Source organism: Aphelocoma coerulescens, chromosome 18 (genome assembly GCF_041296385.1).
Source record: "Aphelocoma coerulescens isolate FSJ_1873_10779 chromosome 18, UR_Acoe_1.0, whole genome shotgun sequence".
In the NCBI taxonomy this organism is placed as follows: Eukaryota; Metazoa; Chordata; class Aves; order Passeriformes; family Corvidae; genus Aphelocoma; species Aphelocoma coerulescens.
The window spans coordinates 8,087,831-8,111,915 of record NC_091031.1 but is presented as its reverse complement, the minus strand read 5'-3'; the positions used below and the strand labels follow the sequence as shown (position 1 = coordinate 8,111,915).

Sequence of the window (24,085 nt, the reverse complement as noted above, 5' to 3'; positions counted from 1 at the left end):
CCGTGAACTCGCCCACTCCCATCCCTCCTCCTCTCCAGGGCAGCATCCTCTGCCCCAGCTCCTGTCCCAGCAGCTCCCGCTGACCGAGCCCCAGAGCCGGGGGGGAAACAGGTCCCCACCAAGCCAAGATATTGCCAGCTTTGTCATCTGACTGGGCAGTCACTGGAAGGAAAATCCCCAAGGCTGGGCCATCCTGGGTTATTTCACAGAGTCGCAGAATTTGCTGAGTTGAGGGAGCAGGCAGCTCCCAGCCTCCTGCCCTTTCCTGCTCCACTAAATCACTCCAGAGTCCTCCCAAATGTTTATTCTTTGGGAAAGCAATAAAAGAGGAGGAAACCCCAGAAGACAAACTCCCACCAGCCTGCCTTTGATTACATTTGATATTGTTTTATTTCTTAATACTTTCCCATTGCAGGCTGGCCGAGGAGGGAGGGTGGGAGGGCCAGAGGGCAGGAGGAGACAGTGCCCTGAAAGAGGTAAATATACAAATTTTCCCACTAATATCTGTGGCTTAGGGTGGCTCCATCAGGATCTGAGGGTAACAGTGGCTCTGAGGATGGGTGCCGGGGTCCCCCAGTTGCCCAGGCTGTGAACTCGGGGTGAGCAGGAGCATCCCCGTCTCCGCTGGGGTGCCAGGGCATTGGGGGCAGCTGCAGAGCACGGCACGGGTGGGCAGTGGGTGCTGGTCCCCATGTCCCAGCCCCTCGATGGCTGAGGCAGGGCAGCAGCAGGGACAGGCAGGTGAGAGTGACACCACCAGCTCCATCTGCCACACAGCCAGGTGCCACCGCTGCCACCAACCCTGTGATGCCGGTGGGAAAACCTTGGAGGGGCTTTTCCACGCGCTCTGCCCTCCCAGAACCAGACCTGAGTTCCCAGTTTGCCTGGCAGGAGAAACTTCTGTCTTTGCCTGAAGCACCAAGAGCCACGTTGTCCGCAGGGTTCCTCGTGTCCTCAGGAGCTGGGCAGGGGTGACAGCTGTGACACCCCGCGTGGCACCAGCAGACACTGGTGGCGAGGAGGTGACAGGGAAGGGAGCGCTGAGCGGTGGCAGAGGCTGAGCATCCCCTGCTGCTGCTGGCACAGCTTCGCTCCCGCTCGGAGCGCGGCCACGGCCTGGCCTCTGCCGTTCGCACCGGGAACAGCAGCGCGGCGCATCCAGCTGCGGGACCAGCACAGCGCCCGCAGGGGCTCTGCGGAATTCCAGAGGGCCCGGGGGATGGTGGCAGCAGGGACACGCGTGGGAGCGGGACACGGAGGGTCCTAGCTGGTGGTAAGGGATGGGGCAAGGTGTGTCCCCTCCATGCAGGTTTTTTCCCCAGGGCATGAAGGGATGTGGGGCACAGCTGTCCAGAGGGGCTGTGGGGACACAAACCAAACCCATCTGCCTCGTGTGGGAGCAACTTAAGACAGCCAGGGGGGGCTCATAAAAAGACAACAATGGGGGAAAAAAATCCTGGAGAACCTGGGCATTTTAGGAAGAAGTTGGAAAAACTGGAAAACCTTGGACTGCAGCCTTGGGATGGGAGTGTGGAGTTTTTACAACACAAAAACTCTGAGGCTGTGGAAACTGGGATCTTTTGTCCCAAGCCTCCTTGTGACACTTCCTCTGAAAAGTCACTGGAGCTGATGCCAAGCTCCCGGAGCTCCTCCGCAGGTGGGGGCCCACACAAAACACCTTCCCCCCAGTTCCATCCAGTTCCAGCACATCCCATAACACTGACCCTTCCCAGCTGTGTCCCCCAGACTGGACTGGAGGTGTCTGCTGAGGGGGAAGGTCAAACGCCCAGGATGCAGAGTTCCTTTTCCACAGGGAGCAGGCAACCTCCCAGCTCCAGGAGGTCTCCCAAAGCACAACAACGGGGTTGATGCCACAGCCTCACTGGCACCCAGGTTTGTTCAGCAGCATCCTTGGGAAGAAAAACTAGCTGCCATGCCTTCTTCCAACATACCTGAATAGCAATAGAATGATAGAATGGTTTGGGTTTGAATGGACCATAAATCACACCTGCTGCTACAGGGTACAAGGCCAAGGACAGCGAGGCTGAGTTTGCCCCTGAAAATCCTCTTTAAAATGCCCTGAAACCTTCACTGCTGTGATTCCTAGAGAAGCCTGATGCTGCTCAGATGTCCTGCAATGCTCTTCCACATCTAGGGACAGGACCTGCCCTGACAGCAGCCCCCTCCCAGCCTTGGGTGGGCAGTGAGCAGCAGGACCTTGCTGGCTCCAGGCTGCTGGGGACAGATCCCGCCCTGGAGGGTTTCATGGAATAAGAGGGATGAATGTCTCTTGCTGAGATGCCCCAGCCCTGGGCCCGGTACATCACTCTGGGGGCTTCCAGCACCCTGCATAGGACAGTCTCCCAGCACTGGGGTACACAGTGCTGTGTCCCCTCCCTGCCTTCCTTGGGGTACAGACCAGCCAGGACACTTCTGGCCAGGCTGTGGGGCTATGTGCTCCACAAAGGGAAGTGCTCTGCAGAGCATCTCCCCAGCAGTGATGCAACACCCTGTTGTTGCTGCCTTGGGGTTTTTCGGTCATTTCTTTTGCTTCCTTATTGCCCAACGCTCAGCAGGGTTGGCACAGGTGGCAGTCACCCTCCTCTCTTCCTCTCTGTGGGCTTTGCCAGCCCGCCTGGCTCCTCCATGGAGAGACACATCCCACAGGACACAAGCCTTGGAGCAGGATGCAGGCAGGGCCACGGCAGCAACAGGTTTTGTCAGCCGTTGTTTATCCCACCCAAAGGTTGTTCTGTCCCTTCCCAAATGCAGGGAGGAGTCAGTGCCTGGCACCTTGGCACAGGTCCCTGCTTGCCACCTGCACCTCACCCTTTGCTCACCCCTGAGTCACGGGCAGGGAACACCTCCATCCCCCGGCACTGCCCGCGTCGGGCTGTCTGTGCCCAGACACCCATCCCGGCACCTGCCGGGCTCTCCCTTCTCCACCCGCTTCAAACCACAGCTTCAAAGGAGCCGGCAGGAACAGAAAGCTTCCTCCGCCCTCTTTTCGACCAGGAACTGGGAGCAGATTTGCTGAGCATGAGGCCATGGAAGGTGGAGGGCTGATGAGAGCATGAGCTCAGCGCCCTAAGAGGCATCAGTGAATCCAAGCTGGACCCGAGCTGCACCACCCATGGTCAGGTTTAGCACAGTGGGTGTGCAGGTAAAAGAAATATAAGGGAAAATTGTAGATTTGGATAGCAAGGCATAAAATTCCTGGTCCTGCTTGGTCCCAGCTGTAAATTCTGCTGGTGCTCTCCTGGGACTTTTAGCCAGTCGTGAATCAAGAATTTATTTTGTGGCAAAATCCAGGGCACATTGTCCTGTACAGACCCCTCAGCAATGCAGCCGTGCCAAACCCGATCTGCAAAGGTCTCTCCTCAGCCCCCACATCCTGCCAGCACCGAGTCTCCCCTGTAGGGGTGGAGGGGAGCTGAATGTGAGGCTGTTGTGGAAGAAGAACAACCCAGTGCTGACGGTGATGGAGCAGGTGCAGCTCCCAGGGGGCTCATCTCTGCCAGCCCCGGCATGAGCCAGGCTGTGAAGGCCAACAGGACCGGCCCTGTGGCCACTGCCCGCTGCCCCATCCCGGCCGTGAGTCACCGCATCCAGCCCGGCCAGAGGGACCTGCCTGGGCCTGCAGAGCCCTCTGGGCTGTGCCAGCCCGTGCCGTGTGTGCCACACTGCCTGGCACCTCGGAGTGCCCACTGCTTGGAAGTGCGGTCAGGGGGGCCATGCCTTAGAGTCCTAATGGTGACCAGTTCTACTAGCGATTGGCCCTAATAATGACCGGTCCTAATACTGACCAGTTCTTATAGTGACCAGTCCTAATGGTGACTGGTCCTAAGAGCAGCCAGTCCTAATAGTGACCGGTTCTTATAGCGGCTGGTCCCGATAGCTCCCAGTCCTGACGGAGCCGGTTCCCAGCTGCCGGTGCCGCGGGGCAGACGGCCGGGAAGGCCGCAGGGGCTCATCCCCCATGGAAGATTCCCCACGGATGGAGCCGGTGCCCGACGGGACCGCGGGAGCGCCCCGGGCAGAGACCCCGCCCCAAGCCACGCCCCGGGCCCGCCCCGGCCGGCCCAGGTGGAGGCGGCGGCGGCGGCTGCCGCGGGACCGGGACCGGGACCGCGAGTGGCACCGGCGCCAGGACCGGGACCGGGCCGAGGTGAGCGGGGCCGAGGAGGGGAGCAGAGCGGGGCGGGGGTCCCGCTGCCTCCGCGCCGCTTCTTTCTGTGACCGCCCGGTTTGTTGCTGCTTTGTGAGCGCCGCGTCCCGCCAGCTTCCTCCTCCGCCCCGCGCCTCCCGCCCGGCCCGGCTCGGCCCTGGCCCCTCGGGGCTGGCTGGGCCCTGCCCCTGCCCACCCCAGACCCTTTGCGGGGCGGGGGGCGCGGCGCGGATCCCCCTGCCCGGGGCCGTGCCCGGCGCCTCCGGGGCGGGCACCCGGACGGATGGCGGGGGCCGGGCTCTTCCTCCTCCTCCTCTCCATCACAGGGGGAAGTGGGTGACCCGGCCGGAGGGAAAACCCTGCCCGCTCCCCGGCCGAGGCAGGGAGGAAAGCTCTAACCTACTTTCTGGCGCCGATGGCCCGATAACCAGGCGGGCGGGTGGTTTTTGTTTGTGTTTGCTGGTTTTCCCCCTCCCCAGGTGAGCGGGGCAGGCAGCGCCCTTCAGGAGCAGCAGCGCCTCGACGCCGCGGGCGAGGGCAAGTGGGCAGCGGGGGGTGCCGGGTCCCTGACCCCGAGCATCTGCCTGCCCTCCCGCCCGCCGGGGCTTTGTTGTTGTAGCTGGTTTGAGGTTTGGTTAAGGGCTCTGGGACGCTCGCACGTGCTGCCTGGAGTGGCGAGTGCTGCCACCAGCCCTCCGCAGGCGAACAAAACCCTTACAGAGCAGGGGGGTCGGGTCATCTTCCGTCTGTGTGTACATCCCGCCGGGAGCAGAGGGATGCTGTGCGTGAATGTTTTAGTCAGTTGGATTTTTGCTGTTGGTCCTCCAGGTTTGGGACAGAGGGGTGAGGCTGAGCTCTACCCCGTCGTGCCCTGTCTTGCTGCCAGGCCAGCAGGACTGGGCAGAGGCCATCCCTCCAGGCTTCCTGCAGCCAGGTCATGGTGCCCGCGGTGATGTGAGACCCTGCAGCTCTCGCTCAGCTCCCCATGCCTACGTTCTGCAGGGAGAAGGGGACCTGAGAGGCTGCATTGTCACCGCTGTGGCAAGAGGAAGTGTCCGCCTTCTTCCCCAGCGTGGCGTCATCCTTCTCGCCACGAGGAGCCAGGACATTCTCCTGCCTGCACGTTCCCAGTCCCCGGATGGTTGCTCCTGGGGATTTCCAGGGTGAACTCATCATACTGCTGCTGTCCTGGGCACACAGCCTCCAACCCAGGTGGGGAACTGGGGAGCGCATCCTACCACAGTGCCATGGCTGTCCTGGGCAAGGAAATGCTGCCCACTCAGCTCACTCCATTGTGCCCTCTGAAGCAGCATCCTTTGCCTCCTGCCTTTTTCCCAAGTGGGAAATAACCAGCTTGGAATTGTCCCACCTCCAAAATGAGCTGGAGAGTTCAACTGCAGCTGAGCCTGGGAGAAACCAGAGCTGCCTCTGCTACCCTCGTCAGCACTGGCTTCACATGTGGCTCCCTGGGCTCCCAGCTGCTGCACCTGGGCTCTGCCTTTCCCAGCTCCTATGCAATTAATGGGGTGATCAGCGCCTTTCGCTGCTTGCTCATGTGGAGGGCGGCTTCTGCCAGCCCTGCTCCCATTTGCTATAAAGCAGGTGACCGTCTACCACTTCCCTGTCGTGGGGGTTCTCTGGCACCGCCGCAGCTGCGCTGGGACACCTGGAGGTGCTGCAAGCCCCGGAGTGAGAAAGGGCAAACCACAGAGTGGGGTTTGACACCACAGCTGAGCCCTGATGTAAATTCTGCGAGACGGGGCGGAGCCCGGTGTTGCTCTCAGGTGCACGTGTGAGCGCTCAGTGTGAGAGCGCCGGCAGCAGGAACAATAGATGCCTGTGGATGCCGGGAGAGCAGCTCGGAGCTGGGGATGCAGAGCGTGGGGGCGTGAATCCGGTGGGGAAGGGACTCACTGGGGGAGCTGGGGAATGTGGGCTGTGTTTGTCTGGGCTGGGATGAAAGACGAGCATGTGGCTGTCCTCTGGGTCCGTGTTTTGTTCTTAGATGCTGCTGCTGTTTACAGTGAAGCTGAAGGATCCCCCAAATACATCCTTATTCCTTCCCTTAGGTTGTTCTTGAGCTGAAAACAGCCCTTGGGACAAGCCAGGAATCAGAACAGTGCTCATTACCAAAGAAAGCAGGAGACAGGTGATGGATGGAGAACCAGCTGGTGGGGGAGTTGCAGAGCTGCCCAGACCAACGTGGGGCTCGTGAGGCATTTCCATATTTCCCATGGGCATTGGGAACCCCGCAGGGACCTGAGCCAGAGGAGCCAGTGCAGGCTTGGTGCTGTCAGAGGCTCAGCACTGAACAAGTCAATTAGTGAAGGCTGAAAATTAATTACTTAAATCTCTATGAGCCCACAAGTGATGGGATCATGAACTCTCCTCTTAAGGGGCTTTTTATCTAATGACTTTTGGTTTCCGCTGTCCTGCCGAGCGGTGAGATGTCTGATAACACAACAAGCTCCCAGCGGAGGTGGGCACAGTCCCTTTTAATTACAGGGATCCAGGAGTTGTGGTCATTTTGGGAGCATGCAGTGCTTTGAGTTAAGGTCATTTCCTGGCCTCTGAGTCAGCATGGAAAGCTCTGTGTGTGCTGGCGGGCATGGAGGAAACCCTTGGCCCTGGTACCCCTTTTCCCCACTTAATCCCTGTTACTTAAAAAAAAAACAAAACAGCAAAAAAGCAGCTGTTTGGTGGTTGCTCTCTTAATGAGGCATTTAGGGTGGAGGATGGACCCAAGGAGGACTCCAGACCGACCCTGCCCTCTGCTTGCCAACCACACAGCACCCTTGTGTGCCCCTCGTCCTTGGGACTCGCACCCCAAGGTCAAGCACTGTGGGGTGCTGATCACATTAGCTGAGCACAGGGCAGGGGCAACCCCAAATAACTGCTCTGGGAGGGCAGGGCAGCAAATATTTATGGGATTTGCATGTGAGAGCTTCCCCCTCCACCCTCGTCCTCCAGGAACTCAAACTGGGAGAGCTGTGTGGACTTCGATGGAGAAGGAACCAGCGCCCTGCCTGTGGAGCAGCAGCGGGGTGGGGAGGCAGGGAGCCTTACTGTGTTGTGGTGCCTCAGTTTCCCCACTTCTGAAACTCCACAAATGAGTCAGAAAGCACAGAGGTGTCCAGGGAAACCACAGCTTGTCACCTGGGGGACAGCTTGTGCAGCCACAAGAGCAGGATTGATGCTGTGGCTGTGCCTTGAGCAGGGGCCAGTGCAGGTGCAAACCAACCCACTTGATGCTGTGCTGCCAGAGGCTGCAGTGGGACACAGGACAGGAGGGAGCAGGACAGTGCCCAGGGATGCTCCTTGGCCTTTTCCCAAGCTGCTGACATTGGATGGGAGGAAGAAGCCCAGTGGTGTGGAGGGCACACGGTCTCTGTGCTGGATGCCCAGCCCTATGAGAACCCATTCAGATTGGTGGTGTGTGGTCACTCAGTGGATGCTCCTGCCTTACAGCCATCCCACAGGACCACTCCTCCCATCTGCAGGCACCCATTTCGGCTGCTGCAGCTCCCAGGGCAATGGAGCCCTCCTTTGAGCAGCCTCTGTTGGCTTGTGTCTGATTGATTTATTGCTTAAAAGTAATATTTCCTCATGTATTCCTGATGTAATTCCTCTGGTCTGACAGACCCACTCGGGGCAGAAGAGATGTGCCCAGTGTCCCCCAAGATGCCCAGTGTGCCAGTGCCCCCTCCCACGCTATGGTCTGGCTTCACTCCCCGTGTGTCATGCTGCAGCTTGTGCTGGGGATCTGATTATTCCTGTAATTTGCCAGCCTGCGGGAACGCTGGGGCAGGGCTGGGAGCTACATGTGAGCCCAAAGGCTGCACTCTGTGCCCGTGGGCAACCGCGGTGAATCCCCAGTGCTCGGCATTGCCATGTCTCAGCTCCTCCATGGAACGAGCAGGGGAGTGTCACCAGGGCTGGCACCGTGCTGTTGTCATATATGGCTTTTCCAAGGGTGATCCCATAACCAGTCACCTCCTGTATGTGGTGACTTAACCCAGTCCAAGCTCTCCTGGGGAGGACATGGAGATGGCTCCTTAAAAACCAGCCTCTCCAGCCCCTGCGCTGAGCTGCGTGGCTTCCCTGTGGGTGCAGCATCCCAGGGATGGGATAGCAGGCAGAAGGAGGATGAAAATGGTTGGGGAGACCCCATCTCTGGCTCCTGGCAGCTGAGAGGCTGCAAAGTGCCTGGCTGGCACAGGTCCACGGAGATGCTGTGGTGGGAAGAGCATTCCATAGGTACCAGTGAGTGTAGGATTCCCTGTGCCAGGGTTGCGCCCTGTTGGATGGGGAGGAGCAGTTCCCAGTCGGGCTTTCCTCTGCAGGGTGTGGGTCTGGGTGCTTCAGGCCTCCTGCAATCAGGAGTGGAAGGAAGGAAGCCGAGGAGTGGCCCACCCACGCTCAGCTGCTGCTGGTTGGGAGGAGGAGGGAGGAGCAGCTTCCCCCAGTTGTCCTGGGCCCAGGGGAGCACCGAGACTTAATGGGGTGTCTGGGGGACAGCCCCCTGCCAGCAGAGGTGTCACCATCCACAGCCCAAAGGGATACCACAAGGTCCTTTTCCCCTCTCCTCAGGGAGCTGCTGGCCCTGGAATGGGAAAGAAGGAGGCTGCTGGTGTCCACCCAGGGCTCCCCCTTTGCACAGGGGCTATTAGGGCGAGCAGCACTTTGTACACAGCCTTGGAATGGCTGTGTTGGGATAAGGAGTCTGTTCCTAGAGATAGGGAGCTGCAGCTGAGGGGGCTCGTCCTGCCACCAGCCCAGGGCCCAGCTTGTCCCTGGGATGAGCTGAATTCCTGCCCAGGGCTGAGCACCACCTCCCACTGCTGCGTCCCACACAGCGTGGGGATGGTCAGAGCTCAGGGCAAGGGAACCCTCTGTAAATATGGGGCATTTCTACCAGCCCTGAGCTGCTCTGGGTGGCTCGGTGTGCTCTGAAACAGGCAGCGGGGGACTGGGGAAGTCTGCAAGCCCAGCCAGAGCCCTGGCACCAAGAGCTGCTGGCAGAATGAGTGTTCAGGAGGAGAACCAGAGAATGTTCCCTCCAGCCCCACTGACCTTTCAAACCAAGAATTTGGCTTCGAGGAGGGAAGTGAGAGTGAGCTCAGTAATGACCTACAGCACGGGGATGGCAGGCACATGGCCTGCAGGCAGGCTGTCCCCTTCCCTCAGGTAAATACCGACCTGGGACCCCTCAGCCCCTTCCAGAAGGTGCAGCCAGGGCTGAAGCACTTGCATCATCATGTCTGTGCACTCTGTGTTTAAGCCAAGCTAATAATCAGAGTAGATGTGAGTAATTAATCAGTTCTCAGATGAAACCAAGTTAAATCAATCCTGGTAGGCTGGGGAAAAAAGAAAAAGAGCTTTCCTTGTGTCTGGAGAGTGCTGTGACACTGCCTGTGGAGTAGCCAACCCCTCTGCACGTTCACTGCTGCACTTTCCTCGCTCCCAGTGGAGACTTTGGCCCTTTGCTCTCCCTGAAGCCGTTGGGGTGACTCAAAGTCTCCACGTGCACGTTCCTCACTTGGCTTGGGCTCCAGCCTGAGGAAGGGACCTGAGGGCTGGGGGTCCCCTTGTGCAGCCACAGCCCCTCCAGCAGCACCCACCACGCCGGCGTGCCTTTGCAGGAAGCAGAGAATGGCTTTGTGCAGCGCTGCCTGGGTGGGGTGGTTGTGCCGTGAGGGTGCGTGGACCCCAGGGAAGTGGGGAGGTGTGGGGTGGGTGGCCAGTGGCACAGAGGGACCCCAGCCCACCGGGACTTGCCGCCCACCCCAGCAGGCTGGGAAGCCTTTGGGTTTTGCTCTGCTGGGGTGGGTGGGGGTTGTTGCACTGGTAAAAATTAACGAGAGTGGGAAAGGGGCAGTGGCTGGGGTGTGGGAAATCCTCCACACGGCTCCTTCCACCCGCTCCCAGGCATGGCAGGCAAATCCTTCCCTCTGCACGCCGATGGGGATGGCGTCACCCAGGACTGCCGGGGACTGCGGGGCCACGTTCCCGGCCCTCCAGCCCTCGCAGCGGGGAAGCCCAGCCCAGGCTGCTGTGTGCAGTGGTGCGAGTGGCCCCGCTCCCTCCGTGTCCCCGTGTCCCTCCCCGCGGGCAGGGCTCGCCTTTATCAGCGGGGCCAGCGCAGCCCCCCCGCCCGCTCGCCCGCCGTGCTCTATCTCCCCGGCCGCTTTCCTTCCTCCTGGGGCGTGCCGTGTTCCCAGCTCGCCCGGGCTCAGCAAACCTGCTGCCATTGCCCAATGGCCTTCCCGACGGAGGAAAATGGGAGAGGATGTTGTCGATGGTGGCGTGGGTGAGGCGTGTGCTTGCTGCCCGTGCAGCCCGGGGACAGGACGGCATCCCCGCGCTCATCCGTACCCGATCTGCGCACCGCTGCCGCCACGGAGATGTGGATTTAAGGCCCTGTGGGTGCCGTGCTGGCCATGTGGCTCAGTGATAAGGGAGAGGGCAGCTAGCAAACCCTCGGGAGCACGGAGGGCCTCTCTCTCGAGACTCAGAGCGAAACCCCGCATCTTGCAGTTTTGCCACCCGGTTCCGTTGTGACAGGGTTGGGACACGTGCGGGAAAAATTGGAGTGTTTTTCCTTTTTCCCCCCCCCAATAATATGTTTTTATTTCAAGAGCTGCTTGTGCTCGGCTGCTTCTCTCCAGATTCCAGCTCTGAAACTTGAGACTGGAGAATGGTAAGAAGCTTTTTGAAAGGGAGCAGAAGCGGGGACGGTGCTGGGTCTCTGCTCGGGTGTGTGAGTGCGGGAGCTCGAAGCTCAGAGCAGTTGCACCAACTGAGTTTCCCGTCCGGAGCTCTTAATAACTGGGAGCACCTTTTAACGCGGCTCCAGCCTTGAGAGGTCTTTAACGCGCTCGTGAATCATTTATGGGCAGCAGCAGCAGCTCTGCCTGATGGGCTCTTGGGTGCCAGCGGAGGCTGCGGGGGTGTTTGGGGGCTCTGTGGCATTGCTGGCCCCTTTCTCACTGCCCTATGGAGAGGAGGAGCTGGGGCTCGTCGTGCTCAGGGTGATGGGTGTGATGGGTGCTCGTGGGGGTCCCACTCCCTGCCCCACACCCTTGGGTGGCTCAGAGCTGCTTTCTCCTCCAGCTGAGCTGTGCCAGCCTGAGACATTGTTATTCCAGTAATGTCCCTTCCCCCAGTGCCAACAAGCTCGGGGAGAGAGATCCCGATCCTTCTCCAAGTATCCATGAACCCACTGCATGCACCCCCCTCCAACCAGGGCTGCTCTGCAGGGTTGTCTCTGTCTGGTGCAATGGTTGTGCTTGGCTGTCCCAGTTCTGCTCACCTGGCCTTGCTGATGGTCCCTATGTGTTGCTTGGACCATCCCAGTGTGTCCTGCAGTGATGCCTTGTATGAACCCCATCACTTTTTCCATCACTTTCTTCCTTGGGTGTGCTTCCTCGGGTCAGTGCTTATTGTGATTCACCCTGGGGCTGGGAGCCAGCCCTGGTCACCTTCCTGTGCCTTTTCTGGTTGAAGGCTCAAACCTCGTCCCAGTTGCTCCCCAGTGACCCCAACACATCTGCCCTCTTGGGAGAGGGTGGTGCCTTCACCCCCCTGCTGCTGTTGGAGCACAGGCTGTGTCTCTCGCTGCTGGATGGTGACCTTCAGTGGTCAAGAGCTTTGGGAGGGGAGATGGTGGTAGTGGAGGATCTCTTCTTATCAGCCAGAGCAGGGTTCCCTCCTCCATGCCCTGCCCATATATCATTCCCTGTGGGTCAGCAGTGGCAGCAGCCCCAGTGCATGGAGATCTTTTTCAGCCTGAAGTGACACCATGCTGCCCTCAGGACCCTTCTTCCAGCCCAAAGCACAGCTCCTACCAAGCTCAGGACATGCTTGTGGCTGCCAAGTCCCATGTTTTTCACCCCCCACTGCTGTGACCCGCCTTGTCCCCACACCAGGCCATGCACTCAGCCATGCCCGCCGTGTCAGCTCCGCACGTCGCCTCTCACTTCCCTTTTCTGCCCCCAGGACAAAGCCACCACATCCACCCTGAGTGTCCAAGGACTGGGCTGAGGCTCCCTGGGAGCCCGCAGCCGAGCTGTGCCCTGTGATGGGGCGGCTGATGCCAGGGCTGCCGGGCAGGGAGCCGTGCTCCTGGTGGCAGAGCCCTCCGTGCCGGGGCTGGGGGGTGACAGGGACCTGGGGCTGTGCGGATCTTGGAGGGCCAGGCTTGTGGCAGGCTGTGTCTGGATGGAGGTGCCGTCTGGCCCGTTCTCACACTGAGCACTCCAGAGGGCTTGGGCGCCAGCACCAAGCACGTGGTGAGCTGGAAAACGCCTTCCCAGCACCATCCACTGGGGATTTCTCCGCCTGGCACGGGATAAGGCTACTGGTGGCTCAGGATCTGTGCTTGGGGGGTGGATGCTGCCTCCAGCCTGTGTGGCAAAGGAGCCTTGAGCCCTGGGGGGCTGCTGACCTCCTCCCCCTCCCGCTCAATGCCGAATGTGCCGATGCACAGAGCCGTGGCAAGTGCTCCGGCCGCGCCGCGTGACCGTGACTGGACAGCAGGTGCCCGCCGGGCTGTGCCAGCTCTCCCAGGACTGAGTCACCTCGGAGGAGGCCGGTCCAGCCCTCCACCCCCCCTGTGTGGGAAGCGAGACCAGGATTTTAGAGGTGCTGCAAACCTGCTTTGCTGGGAAGCACAGAGATCTGGGGCTGTCTGGGGTGTGATGGGGGCAGTTGGGGATGGGATTTTGGGATGGGCGTGTAAAAGTGGGGCTGTGTAAGAGTTTGGCTCCAGTTTCTGTGCTTCTGGCTCTCACCACTCAGAGCCAATCCCCAGAGCTGGAGAAGGCTGAGGGTGCCCCAGGGATTGCTCTGACCCCAGCGTGTTCCCATTCCCAGCTCTCCAGAGCAGCTGGCATCTCAGGCTCATTGCTGGCTGCCCTGGGAGGAAAACAAACAGAGTCTCCAGCTCCCCAGTGGGATGGAAGGTTTTGCTTGCTGGGGCTGGCACTCTCCCAGTTTAGCAGCTATGAAATACCCAGCGAGGCACTCATGTTCCGTGCCTGCTCTTCCTGGGTGTCTCGCTTCCTGAGAGCTTTGCCTGGCAGCAGCAGGAGAAAACTCCCCGCCTGCGCCATGCTGTTCCCTGCCACGGAGCATTGCTCTAAATGGGGGCTTTTCCTCCTCCTGCTGCCCTGTGCCAGCCGCTGATCTCTGTCCCTGGTGTCCAGCCACCTGCAGCCCTGTCCCCAAGCTCGAGGGAGCACTGAGCTCAGCTCTACCTCTCCTGGGATGCTCCTGCAGCCCTTGCCTGCTTTCCCATGCGTGGTTTTTCATCGCAGCCTCTCCCCACAGGAGGAATTTGGCTCCCGTGCGTGAAGGACGGAGGCAGAGGAAGGCTGCCGTGGGTGTTTGCCATCACTGCGCAGGATCCCTGTCACTCTTATGAGGTGAGGAGACCCTCGTGGGGACCAACACTGGCTGAGCCCCCAGGGGAAATTTGGGAGTTGATTGCTCCCAGCTTTGATGCTGGAGAGGGAGCCCAGCTCCCATTTTAATGCAGGAGCAGAAGACTATCACATGGCCCAGGAGCTGATGGAGGGCAGCAGTTCCAGCTCGTGCTGCCAGCTCCAGGCTTTCCTATCCCTGGGGAGCTGGTTCTGGACTCCTGCATCCCATGAAGCTGATCCCTTGGGCACCCCATGCTCCTAAAGCCAGGCTTTGCTTGTGGTGGGGTCTAAGGGGAGGGTTGTGTTCAGGACTCCCAAGTGCTGAGGGAGCTGCAAAAGTGTCCCTGTCCCTGACTCTTGCTTTGGGAATGGGCTGCCAATGGGATCCTGTTGCAGAGGGGGCTGGTGGGACCTCAGTCACTCAGCTGGTTGCTCAAGTGACGTTGCCTAAGGAGAGCATAGCTGTAGGGGTCTGGTCATTGGGATCTTGGGCAGGGAGAGGAGCCAGGCCTGTGGATCCAGCTGGCATTTTGCAGCCAGTGGCACTGTGCAAACGTGGCAGGTGACACCATTCCCATGGCCATGGCAGTCCTGGGGGACAAGAGATGTTCATGAGGCCTGTGTCAGTCCCTGGGGAATTGGCACATGGCCAAGGTGGATGAGAAGAGGTCAGAGAGGGCTGTGCCTCCCTTTTGATTGCTCTTGTAGTCCCTAATAGGATCTGGGCCTTGTTCTCTTGCACTCAGATGGAATTACTTCTCCTGCAAAGCCCTGCCTGGTAGAGCCGGCTGTGGGGACCCTCGGGAGGGGATTTCTTGAGGAATTAACCACGTCTTGGCTGTTAAGCTTCCCCCTCCTTGCACGTGGTGCCAGGGAGGATTCAGTCTCCCAGCCTGATGTGCACATGCACATGCCAGAAGAGAATGTCCTGCATCTCCCCTACTTGGGGCACCCCAACACATGGCAGGTCCATGTCCATGTGGGAGCTGTGGTGCATGTGGGGATGTGGATCAGGTGTTTTCAGGCTTTGTGTGTCCCCTGCCTGGCTGTGTCCCCTCCCTTCCCACCCTGCCCAGGCAAGAGGAGACACCCCCTGCAATCTCCCCTTGGCTCCCTTGCCAAACTGGGAGGGCTGGTGTTTCTGTGTGCTGCAGCTGTGAGCCACAGGCCTGGCCAGGGCTTACTGGGATCCCTCATACTTCTAAGGCAATATTTCCAAGGCCTGATGGTCAGGCTCATCCTGGCAGGGCATGAAACCTGGGTGTCCCACAGGCATGTGCTGGGATGGGGGGGATGCTCTGACCTGGTCACTGTTGCCATCCCTGCCCTACTCCCAGCAGGTGACGGGGTGGTGTTGGTGACCTCGAGGGACTGGCACTGGTTAATGTAAGCCTTCCTGTCCATCCAAATTCAGGGATGGAATGTGGGTTTTGGGGATGCAGCAGCTGGGCTCACGACGGCAAGGTCTCACCAGCACAGCCAGGGACACAGGGGGCTCAGTCTGGTGGCATCCCACTGGTGACACCCCATCTCCTGCTGGGACCCAGCCTTTCCTCGAGCTCCTGGGGGAATATTTCTGCCCTTCTGGCTGACTCCCTGCTCTCCCAGCCTGCCGACCACCACCGGCCCAAGATGTCAGCCGGGGACAAGAACGGGGGCAGCCGCTCCAGCAGCAGCCGCCTGCAGAGCAAGAAGCCCCCCAACCTCTCCATCGTCATCCCGCCCCGGGAGGCGGAGGAGGATGGTGCCCGCAAGGAGGTGAGCGATGGAGCTGCATCAGTCCCACGCTGGGTTTGGGGGGCTGCCAGGTGCCATCCTGTCCCTAATGCCCTGCTCTGCCCTCCAGCCCTCCAAGGTGCCCATCTACCGCAAGAGCAAGAGCCTGCAGGAGCCCCGCCTGGAGCGCCGGCCCGGCTTCCGCCGGCAGACTTCCCTGTCCCAGAGCATCCGCAAGTGAGGGCAGGGTGGGCTCCAGCCGTGGCTGGGTCACTCGGAGGGGGCCGTGTCAGGACGTTGTGGGTACTGGCAGAGGAGTACCCAGTGGTACTCCTGGGTACCCCCCACTTGGGGTGGGGCTGGAGAATCGTGTCTCAGAAGGGAGTGCAAGAATCACTTTCCTCCACTTCCCTTTGACCCATAGCTGGGTCAAAACTGTCCTGCTGCAGGCTAGGCTGAGACACCCCAAGCCCAGCTGCCTGCCAGAGGGTGAAAAGGTGGTACCTGGGGTGGGGGACCAGCTGTGTGACAAGTGTTCCCACCGTGTGTGCAGGGGCACAGCGCAGTGGTTCGGCGTCAGCAGCGACTGGGAGGGGAATCGGCAGCAGTGGCAGCGCAAGAGCCTGCAGCACTGCAGCATGAGGTACGGCAAGCTGAAGCCTGCCTATCGTGACATGGAGCTGCCCAGCCAGGAGGGGCCCTCCTTCCAAGCCACCGAGTCACCCAAGCCCGCCAAGATGCCCAAGGTAAAACTTGGGGTGAAGGGTCCCACTCCCAGCTCTGCCCTCCTGGCACTCACACCTCTTCCTTCCCCCAGATCGTGGACCCCCTGGCCAGGGGCCGTCCCTTCCGCCATCCTGACGAGACTGACCGTCCCCACACACCCCACCATGTCCTGCCCCCGCTCACCCCTGGCGTTGTCTCCTTGGCGTCCTTCAACAGCATCCGCTCGGGCTACGGCCGCCTGCCACGCAGGAAGAGAGAGTCTGTCGCCCACATGAGCTTCAAAGCGGCCGCAGCCCTTCTCCGTGTGAGTTTTGGGAGAATGGAGAGGATCATCTTCTTCCTGAGCTGGGTTTCAGTTCTGTCCTTCACCCATCATCTTTGCTTTCTGGCTTTTTGCTTTGCATGGAGACTGCTGTCTCTCCAGGGTGGGATTGAGGGGGGAGATTGGTGTTTTTAACCTGAGCTCTACTTAAAAGTAGAAGTTTTTGGTGAAAATTGGACAACGTGAGGAAAAACAACTTCTGGGTTCCATTGCTGAGGAGTGAGGAAGCCTCTCCAGCAATTTTCTTGCTCCTGAGGAGCCCTGGGCAAACCTTGGGGATAGGTTTGTGGATCTGAGAGCAGACTAATTCAGAGGTCACTTGTCATGCTGACTAACGTGGCCATGGTCCAGTGCAGATTCCAAGGATCTAAAGGCAACATCTTCTGCCAGTTCCTCCCCACACAAGGGGCTATGCCAACTGATTGGGATTGAATCCTTGCCACTTGGGTTTGGGGAGGGAAGTTCTGAGAAACCCTCAGTGCTGCAAAAGCTGAGGGGCTTCTGGTTGCTTACCTTCATTTGCTTGTGCTACCAAAGGGACGCTCTGTCCTGGAGCCACTGGCTCCCAAGCAAAGGAGCAAGAGGAGCTTCCTGTACCCCAGCTTCATGGACGAGGACATGGTGGATGCTGCTGATACCCTGGACTCATCCTTCTTCAGTAAGGCAAGTGACATTCCATGCTGGCTGCTGGAGCTGGGGCGTGTCCCAGCGCCCTGCACAGAGGGCTGGGTGTGGAGCAGGGCTCTCACAAGGACCTCTGTGTTGGCACTTCACCCAGTAGCATCAGAGGCATGGGTGGCTGCTGTGCCCCAGTCTCAGTGATGGCCCTTGGGTGTGACAGGGAATGATGTTGCCATCGTGGGCACATTTCACACCCTGTGATGAGCCGTTAGTGGGATGTCATTGGGGATCACCCTCTCCCCCTCCCCAGGGGGATGCTCGGTCAGGGGGAGCCTTCTGACCCGTTACACCTATCCAAGGACACGTATCCATCCTCCTTCCAGATGGGCATGCACGATGAGACGTACTCCATGCCCGATGACGTCTTCGAGTCACCGCCTCTGTCAGCCACGTACTTACGCATGCACCAGGTGGCAGAGGATGCCAGGGTGTCCCCTGAGGTGGAGCAGCCCACCCCGTGAGTACCAGCCCTCAGCAGGTGCTGCCCCTGAGGCTGCCCAGGTGCCCTGCTGCAGGCAGGACGATGTCCCCAGCCATCCCTGCCGCAGGGCCCTTCCAGCAAGCTCCTGGGAGAATGGAACCAGGAGGTGCTCAGAGCCTCATCTCAGGGCATCCTCAGGGCTGTGGCCATGGGGTGTTTCTCAGCTGGTCCTTTTTGGCAGGCGTGATGGGTTCCTCCTCTCTCCGCAGGCAGGAGGGTGTCCGGCTCGCTTCGGTGTCCAGCGGCACGGGCCCGGCCCCGCGGCGGGGCAGGCGCATCACTTCCAAAGTGAAGCACTTCGCCTTCGACCGCAAGAAACGCTACTACGGGCTGGGGGTGGTGGGCAAGTGGCTGAACAGGACGTACCGGCGCAGCCTGAGCAGCATCGTGCAGTCCCAGCTGGAGATCACCGACAGCCACCGGTGAGGGGCACCGATGGCACAGGACACCCCACCCCAGATGTGTGTCCCCCTCAATGCTTGGGGATCAGGGCTTGGGGGACTGCAGTGTCCCTTTGCCCAGCCATCTTTGAGCAGCTCCAGTTTTGGGTCCTGTCCCCTCCAGGCCGTATTTCACGTACTGGATCACCTTTGTCCACATCCTCATCACCCTGCTGGTCATCGGCACCTACGGCATCGCCCCCATCGGCTTTGCCCAGCACGTGACGACAGAGTTAGTAAGTTTAAGAGCCATCTTTCTGGGGGGACTGTGACCACCAGTGTCCCATGGTGTCATGCTCCCTGCAAGGACTGGGAGCACCTTGGGGGGCTCCAGCGTTTGAGAGGCTCTGTGAAATAGCCAGGGCAGGGGGACGAGCAGCACCGTGTTGCAGCGGAATATGTGGTGGGAGCAGAGCTGTTCCCCTGTCCTGCCTTGCTGGTGGGACCCAGCAGCCCTTCCCCTCGGATGAAGGGGCTGCTCAGCCCCTCCTGAGTGGAGGGAGACAGGGGTGCATCCCCTCAGCACCCATCCCTTCAGTGGGAGCTGACCCTGGCCTCTCTCGGCAGGTGCTGAGGAACAAGGGTGTCTACGAGAGTGTCAAGTACATCCAGCAGGAAAACTTCTGGATCGGGCCCAGCTCAGTAAGGACCCTGCCAGAGCCTTGGCCCCCAGCCTCAGGCTCTGCCCTCTGCTCCCCCTGCCCTGAGCTGAGGGGGTTCTCTGAGGTGCTCCTCTCCTCAGGGGTGAGAGATTAACCATCTCACTCCAGCCTGCTGTCCTGGGCCCCTGGGTCCCCATCCCACTGGGATGGTCAGAAGAGACCCCATCCCCTTCCCACCCCATCCCCTTCCCCCTCTGTTATTCCCCAGGATAACAGAGACCTTTGTCTATTGCCTGTGGAGACCCCCTTGCCCTGCTGAGCTCTCCCTGGGCATGGCTGCAGGGAAGGGAGGTGCACAGATAAAGCATCCCCTTGACTGGCACCTCCCTCCCAGATTGACTTGATCCACCTGGGAGCCAAGTTCTCCCCCTGCATCCGGAAGGATCGGCAGGTGGAGCGGCTCATCCAGCGCGAGCGGGACCGGGAGCGTGGCTCCGGCTGCTGCGTCCAGAACGACAACTCCGGCTGCATCCAGACCCTGCCGCAGGACTGCTCGGTGCGTGCCCCTGCCGTGGGCACCGGGAAGGGCTGGGGATCCCTGGGGAAGGGGGGGAAACCATCTCGGCCCTGCACTGCGCCAGGGCAGGACGTGTGCGGGGTCAGAGCCGTGCATTCCCTGCCGCATCCTCAGTCTCTCCGTGCTCCCTGCAGGAGACGCTGGCAACGTTCATCAAGTGGCCGGGCAGCAACGCACCAGCCATGGGCTCGGGAGAGAAGCGGAGCTCAGGGGCTGTGTGCCACCAGGACCCCAGGTAGGAGTGGCAGCTGGGTGGAGGTGGCCCAGTCACCTGGCCATGTGTGGGACACAGCACAGGGGGCTGCATTTTCAGCTTGGATGCCTTGAATCCTCTATCTAAGGGAATAGGGGGTTTTACACACTGTAGGAGAGTGATAAAGAAGAGGAAATCAGTGGGGAAACCTGAGGGTGGGGCCTGTTCTAAACACAGGCAGCAGCAGGTGATGCTGTTGCGTTGTGCTTGTCCCTGTCCTGCTGGGATGGGAGCATCCGTGGGCATTGGTGGGGCTGTCCAACAGCTCTGAGTTCTGCACAGTTCACCTGCAGAAGGAGCTGCTGTGGGGTGTTGTGGGCAGGATCAGGGCAGGTCCCAGAGCTGTCTGTGCCTGAGGGGGTTATGGGTCTGCAGGGGGGATGTGTTGGGCGGACCCACCCAACTCATCCCCCTCCTCCCACCAGGACGTGTGAGGAGCCAGCATCCAACCCCCCCCATGTGTGGCCAGACGACATCACCAAGTGGCCGGTAAGAGCCCGGTGCCACCATCAGCTGGTGACTCCACGGTGGGCAGTGGCAATGGGCCGGGCAGGGGGCTGCAGGGACAGCCTGGGGCCGGACCCTGACCGGGGCTCCTCTCCCTCCTGCTTCTAGATCTGCACTTACGAGACCAAAACCAACCACACGGGCTTCGCCCACCTGGACTGCCAGATCAAGGGCAGGCCCTGCTGCATCGGCACCAAGGGCAGGTGGGTCGTGGCAAAGGGCGTGCCTGGCTTGGCTCCCCCCTCTGCCCTCCTGCCCCGTGTCGTCCCATCAGTGTCCACAGCTGTGCCTGGGGGGGAGAGGGAGGTTAGGGAGCCTTGAGGGATGGGAAGCATGGTGGCAGCAGGCTGGGAGCAGAGGGGGATGCTCAGGGGTGTCCTGAGCGTGCCCTGCCCCCAGCGAGCCCCCTCCTGCCCCCTGCCAGCTGTGAGATCACCACGCGGGAGTACTGCGACTTCATGCACGGCTACTTCCACGAGGAGGCAACGCTCTGCTCGCAGGTGAGCAGGGCCAGGGAGGCATGGCAGGGCATGTGGGATGCAATGCTAGCAGCCATGTTGATGCCAAAGGGCATCAGTATCCTGCCAGGAATGGGACGTGGTTGGGATGGGCATGAGCAGGGGCGATGCAAAGTGCAGGGACGTGCCCAGCTGTTGGCTGGGCTCCTGCTGCTGTGCTCACCTTGCTGGTGTGGGGCAGCAAGAAATGTCAGGCTTGAACTAGCCTCACCTGGGCAGCACTGGTGTCCTTGAGAAAGGCACGTTCCAGGCAGGAAAAGAGCCCTTCAGCATCTCCTGGAGGACTGGGGGTGCTCAGCTGCTCCTTTTCCAGCACCAGGGCAGCATCAGGTGCCCCACTCCATCCAGAATCCCCTTACAGCACATGGCATCATTGGCAACCCATCCCTGTGCCCCATTCTTTGCTCCCTGTGGCTCTGGGGACAACCCTGCTGCCTTTGCAGGTGCACTGCCTGGACGAGGTCTGTGGGCTCCTGCCCTTCCTCAACCCGGAGGTCCCTGACCAGTTCTACCGCCTGTGGCTGTCCCTGTTCCTGCACGCCGGGTGAGCCGCAGCCCCCATATCCCCAGGGATGGGGGAACTGGGGACTGGAGTGTCCACTGGGATGGGGTGGGAGAGAAGAGGGAAGGGCACTCCCAGACTACAGCGGCATGTGCCTTCAGTGGAGAGTGTTTTGGGAGCTGCCTCATGCCCCAGGGCAGTGGGTGGGACATGCACCCATGCATGGGCAGGGGTCTCTAACACAGGGTCTGTCCCCCAGCATCATCCACTGCCTGGTGTCGGTGACGTTCCAGATGACGGTGCTGCGGGACCTGGAGAAGCTGGCAGGCTGGCATCGCATCTCCATCATCTTCATCCTCAGTGGCATCACGGGCAACCTGGCCAGTGCCATCTTCCTGCCCTACAGGGCAGAGGTGAGGGTTGGGGGGCACTGTCCCAAATCCAGCCAGCTCCCCAGGGACCAAAGGACACCGCTCTCCATCCCCATCCTGGCAGGGGTTTGGGAAAGGGGCTGGAGCATAGATTCTCACCCCCTGGCTAGGGAGAGGGGGAGGGGGTGTCCCTGCCCCACGTGTGGCGTTGGCACATGCCATGTGTGTCACGTCACCACGTGTCCGTGAGCGTGCTGGGTCCCCGGGCAGGCAGATGGCTAATCTGCTGCCAGCCAAACCCTGTCGGGCTTTAAATGAGATCATGCCAAGGGCCCTAATCCCCCCAGGGGTGTGCCAGGATGGGGCTGTGGTCTGGGAGGGGGTGATGCTGTCTGGCTGCTGAGTCACAGAAAGTAGCAGCTCTGCCAAAACAGCACCACCCCACTCCCCTCCTCATCCCCTCGTGCCAGGGCTCCCACCCCTGAGCCCCATACAGGATCCTGCACAGGGACACAGGAGCCAAACGCGCTTTGCTAGGGGAGGAGCTGATCCCTTGGGGACATGGGGTTTGTCTGGGGTGACACAGTGTCCAGCCCTGACTTCCCCCATCCCTGCAGGTGGGCCCTGCCGGGTCCCAGTTCGGCTTGCTGGCCTGCCTCTTCGTGGAGCTCTTCCAGAGCTGGCAAGTGCTGGAGAAACCCTGGAAAGCCTTCCTCAACCTCTTTGGCATCGTCCTCTTCCTCTTCATCTGCGGCCTCTTGCCCTGGATCGATAACATCGCTCACCTCTTCGGCTTCCTCAGCGGGCTCCTGCTGTCCTTCGCCTTCCTGCCCTACATCACCTTCGGCACGGTGGACAAGTACCGCAAGCGGGCCATGATCATCGTGTCCCTGCTGGTCTTCGTGGGGCTCTTTGCCTCGCTGGTGGTGTGGCTCTACGTGTACCCTGTGAACTGGCGCTGGGTGGAGTACCTCACCTGCCTGCCCTTCACCAGCAAGTTCTGCGAGAAGTACGAGCTGGAGCAGGTCCTGCACTGACCCCGCCGGCGGGGACGGGGCTGGGACAGGCCATGTTTTCCATGGGATGGGTCCTCCCCAGCCTGTGGGAGATGATGGTGGCTGCTCTGGGATGGGGCAGACCCTAGGCGTGGCTCCATCCTCAGGGATGGTGGGTTTGGGGTACCCTCTGCTCGATGCTGGGGATGGAGGGCTGAGCCAGCCCTGCCTTGAACCCCTTTGGGGCTCCCTCCTGATGCTGGAAAGCCATAACTGCTTTGGGGACTGACTCCAGCTGCTGCCTGTGGGGGGAGAGGGCTGAGGGAAGCAGGATTTTGGTGTATCCATGGCCAGGCTGGACTCCCAGTCCTGGGGTGAAGTTGCTGAAGTCTCCAGCCTGGGCCCTGTCCCACCTCGGTGCCCTGAGGTGCTGCAGCTCATACTGTGAACACAACCCCCTTTTTGCAGGGGCACTTTTTTTTATCCACAGCTCTTTAGGCCCAGGGTTTCCCCACTTTGGGCTCCCCGGAGTCTCTGTCGTGGCTTCAAGATGTTCAGAGCTGAGCTCCAAAGATATTTGTCAGTCCTTTTCCCCCTGAGGCCCCCAAGGAGGCTTGTGCCTTCCCACCTGGCTCCTCACTGGATGCAGAGGCAGGACTTGGGACAGGGGGCTTTTCTTTCCCTTATTTCAGTGAAATTCCCTTTTTGGAAGGGGAGGAGCGGCAAGGGCCATGTTTGTAGTGCCATGGTGGGGGGCAGACATGGAGAAAACCCCCCTGGGGGGGCTTGTGTGGCTGCTTCTGGAGCCCACAGACCTCTCAAAAAGCTGTCAGTGCTCCCACCTTCTGCCTTGAGTCCCTGCTGTTTCCCCTTTCCCTTTTTCAAAGCGTGGAGACCCAGGTAGCCCTCCCTTCCTCCAGTGGTGCTGCTTAGATGGAGAAGTGCAGGATGGGGCAGTCACCTTCCCTCTTCCCTGCCCGAGGCTGCACATTCCCACCTGCCCCCAGCCCTGGGCTGCTCTCCCCAGCATCTCCTCCTCCCTCCCACCAGCCATGGCACGAAGGCAGGTCCTTCCTGGGGTCCGGGTGACCCCTCTGGGCTGGTTTGGACCCAGGCTGGTGCCAGGCTGTCTCTCCCCTAAAATGTGTTGCTTTGGTGCTGGAGGCCTCAGTGCTCTTTACGTGGGGGCAGGTGGGAATCCCCCAGTTAGGATGTCCTGGGGTGAATATTCAAGGGCTGAGAGCTTGGCTCCCTCTCCACAACCACTTGCTGAGTGAGCCCAGGAACATCTGCATCCATCCCTCCCTCCTCCCTCCCTCCCTCCACCCTGGGCCAGTTTTCAGCCCCACTCTGTCCCTCCAGTTGCTGCTCCAGCCAAAGACAGACACTTCACCTCATTTGTCTCTTTTTGATACTTTTTTTAAAAGCTGTGGGTTTTTTCCCCCCCCTTAATAAATTTCTACCTGTATTTAATGAAATGCACAAGGCTTCTTCTCCCTTCTTGGGTGTGGGGATGTGGCACTTTTTCCTGGTTCTTTTGGTGATGGCTAGTGTGGCAGGGAGGGAGGACAAGCTGGGGCTGCTTCCCTGATGTGCTACTCAGACCCCTCCCTGGGAGGAGACAGGGTTTGGAGGGTCTCAAGCAGAAGGAGAAGCCAAACACTTGGATCCATGGAATCTCCTGATCCTGCCTGAGGGCAGAGTCACCCCTGCCTTTATCCCACCCTTCACTGAATGACCTGAGGTTGGATTTGCCCCTTCTCCCTTGAGGCTGAGGTACCCCAAGGGGTGCTGGATTGCT

General features: G+C 60.3%; 1 protein-coding gene across 4 annotated transcripts; it reads left to right on the top strand.

The window, feature by feature from the left end:
- The first annotated feature begins 4,083 nt into the window (after nt 1–4,083).
- Nucleotides 4,084–23,754, top strand: RHBDF2 (rhomboid 5 homolog 2). Of its 4 annotated transcripts, XM_069032533.1 has the most exons (20): nt 4,085–4,168; nt 5,171–5,380; nt 13,499–13,593; nt 15,202–15,351; nt 15,440–15,546; nt 15,863–16,055; nt 16,127–16,339; nt 16,895–17,020; nt 17,362–17,495; nt 17,729–17,941; nt 18,084–18,195; nt 18,527–18,601; nt 18,956–19,117; nt 19,273–19,373; nt 19,817–19,880; nt 20,007–20,101; nt 20,323–20,398; nt 20,860–20,960; nt 21,178–21,331; nt 21,907–23,754. In XM_069032533.1, exons 4-20 carry the CDS (start codon nt 15,226–15,228, stop codon nt 22,324–22,326), a joined length of 2,472 nt encoding a protein of 823 aa, XP_068888634.1. In that variant the 5' UTR covers nt 4,085–4,168; nt 5,171–5,380; nt 13,499–13,593; nt 15,202–15,225; the 3' UTR covers nt 22,327–23,754. The 4 variants fall into 4 exon arrangements, with proteins under 4 accessions (XP_068888632.1, XP_068888634.1, XP_068888635.1 ...); XM_069032531.1 differs by lacking the exon at nt 5,171–5,380 and having other exon boundaries at nt 4,084–4,168; nt 15,440–16,055; XM_069032532.1 differs by lacking the exons at nt 4,085–4,168; nt 5,171–5,380; nt 13,499–13,593 and adding an exon at nt 14,521–14,560 and having other exon boundaries at nt 15,008–15,351.
- The last annotated feature ends 331 nt before the right edge of the window (nt 23,755–24,085 follow it).

Coding starts and splice junctions, on each gene's coding strand:
- RHBDF2 (XM_069032531.1), top strand. Junction 17,021..17,361: donor ACTCATCCTTCTTCAGTAAG/GCAAGTGACATT, acceptor TCCTCCTTCCAG/ATGGGCATGCACGATGAGAC. Junction 18,602..18,955: donor TCTGGATCGGGCCCAGCTCA/GTAAGGACCCTG, acceptor CCTCCCTCCCAG/ATTGACTTGATCCACCTGGG.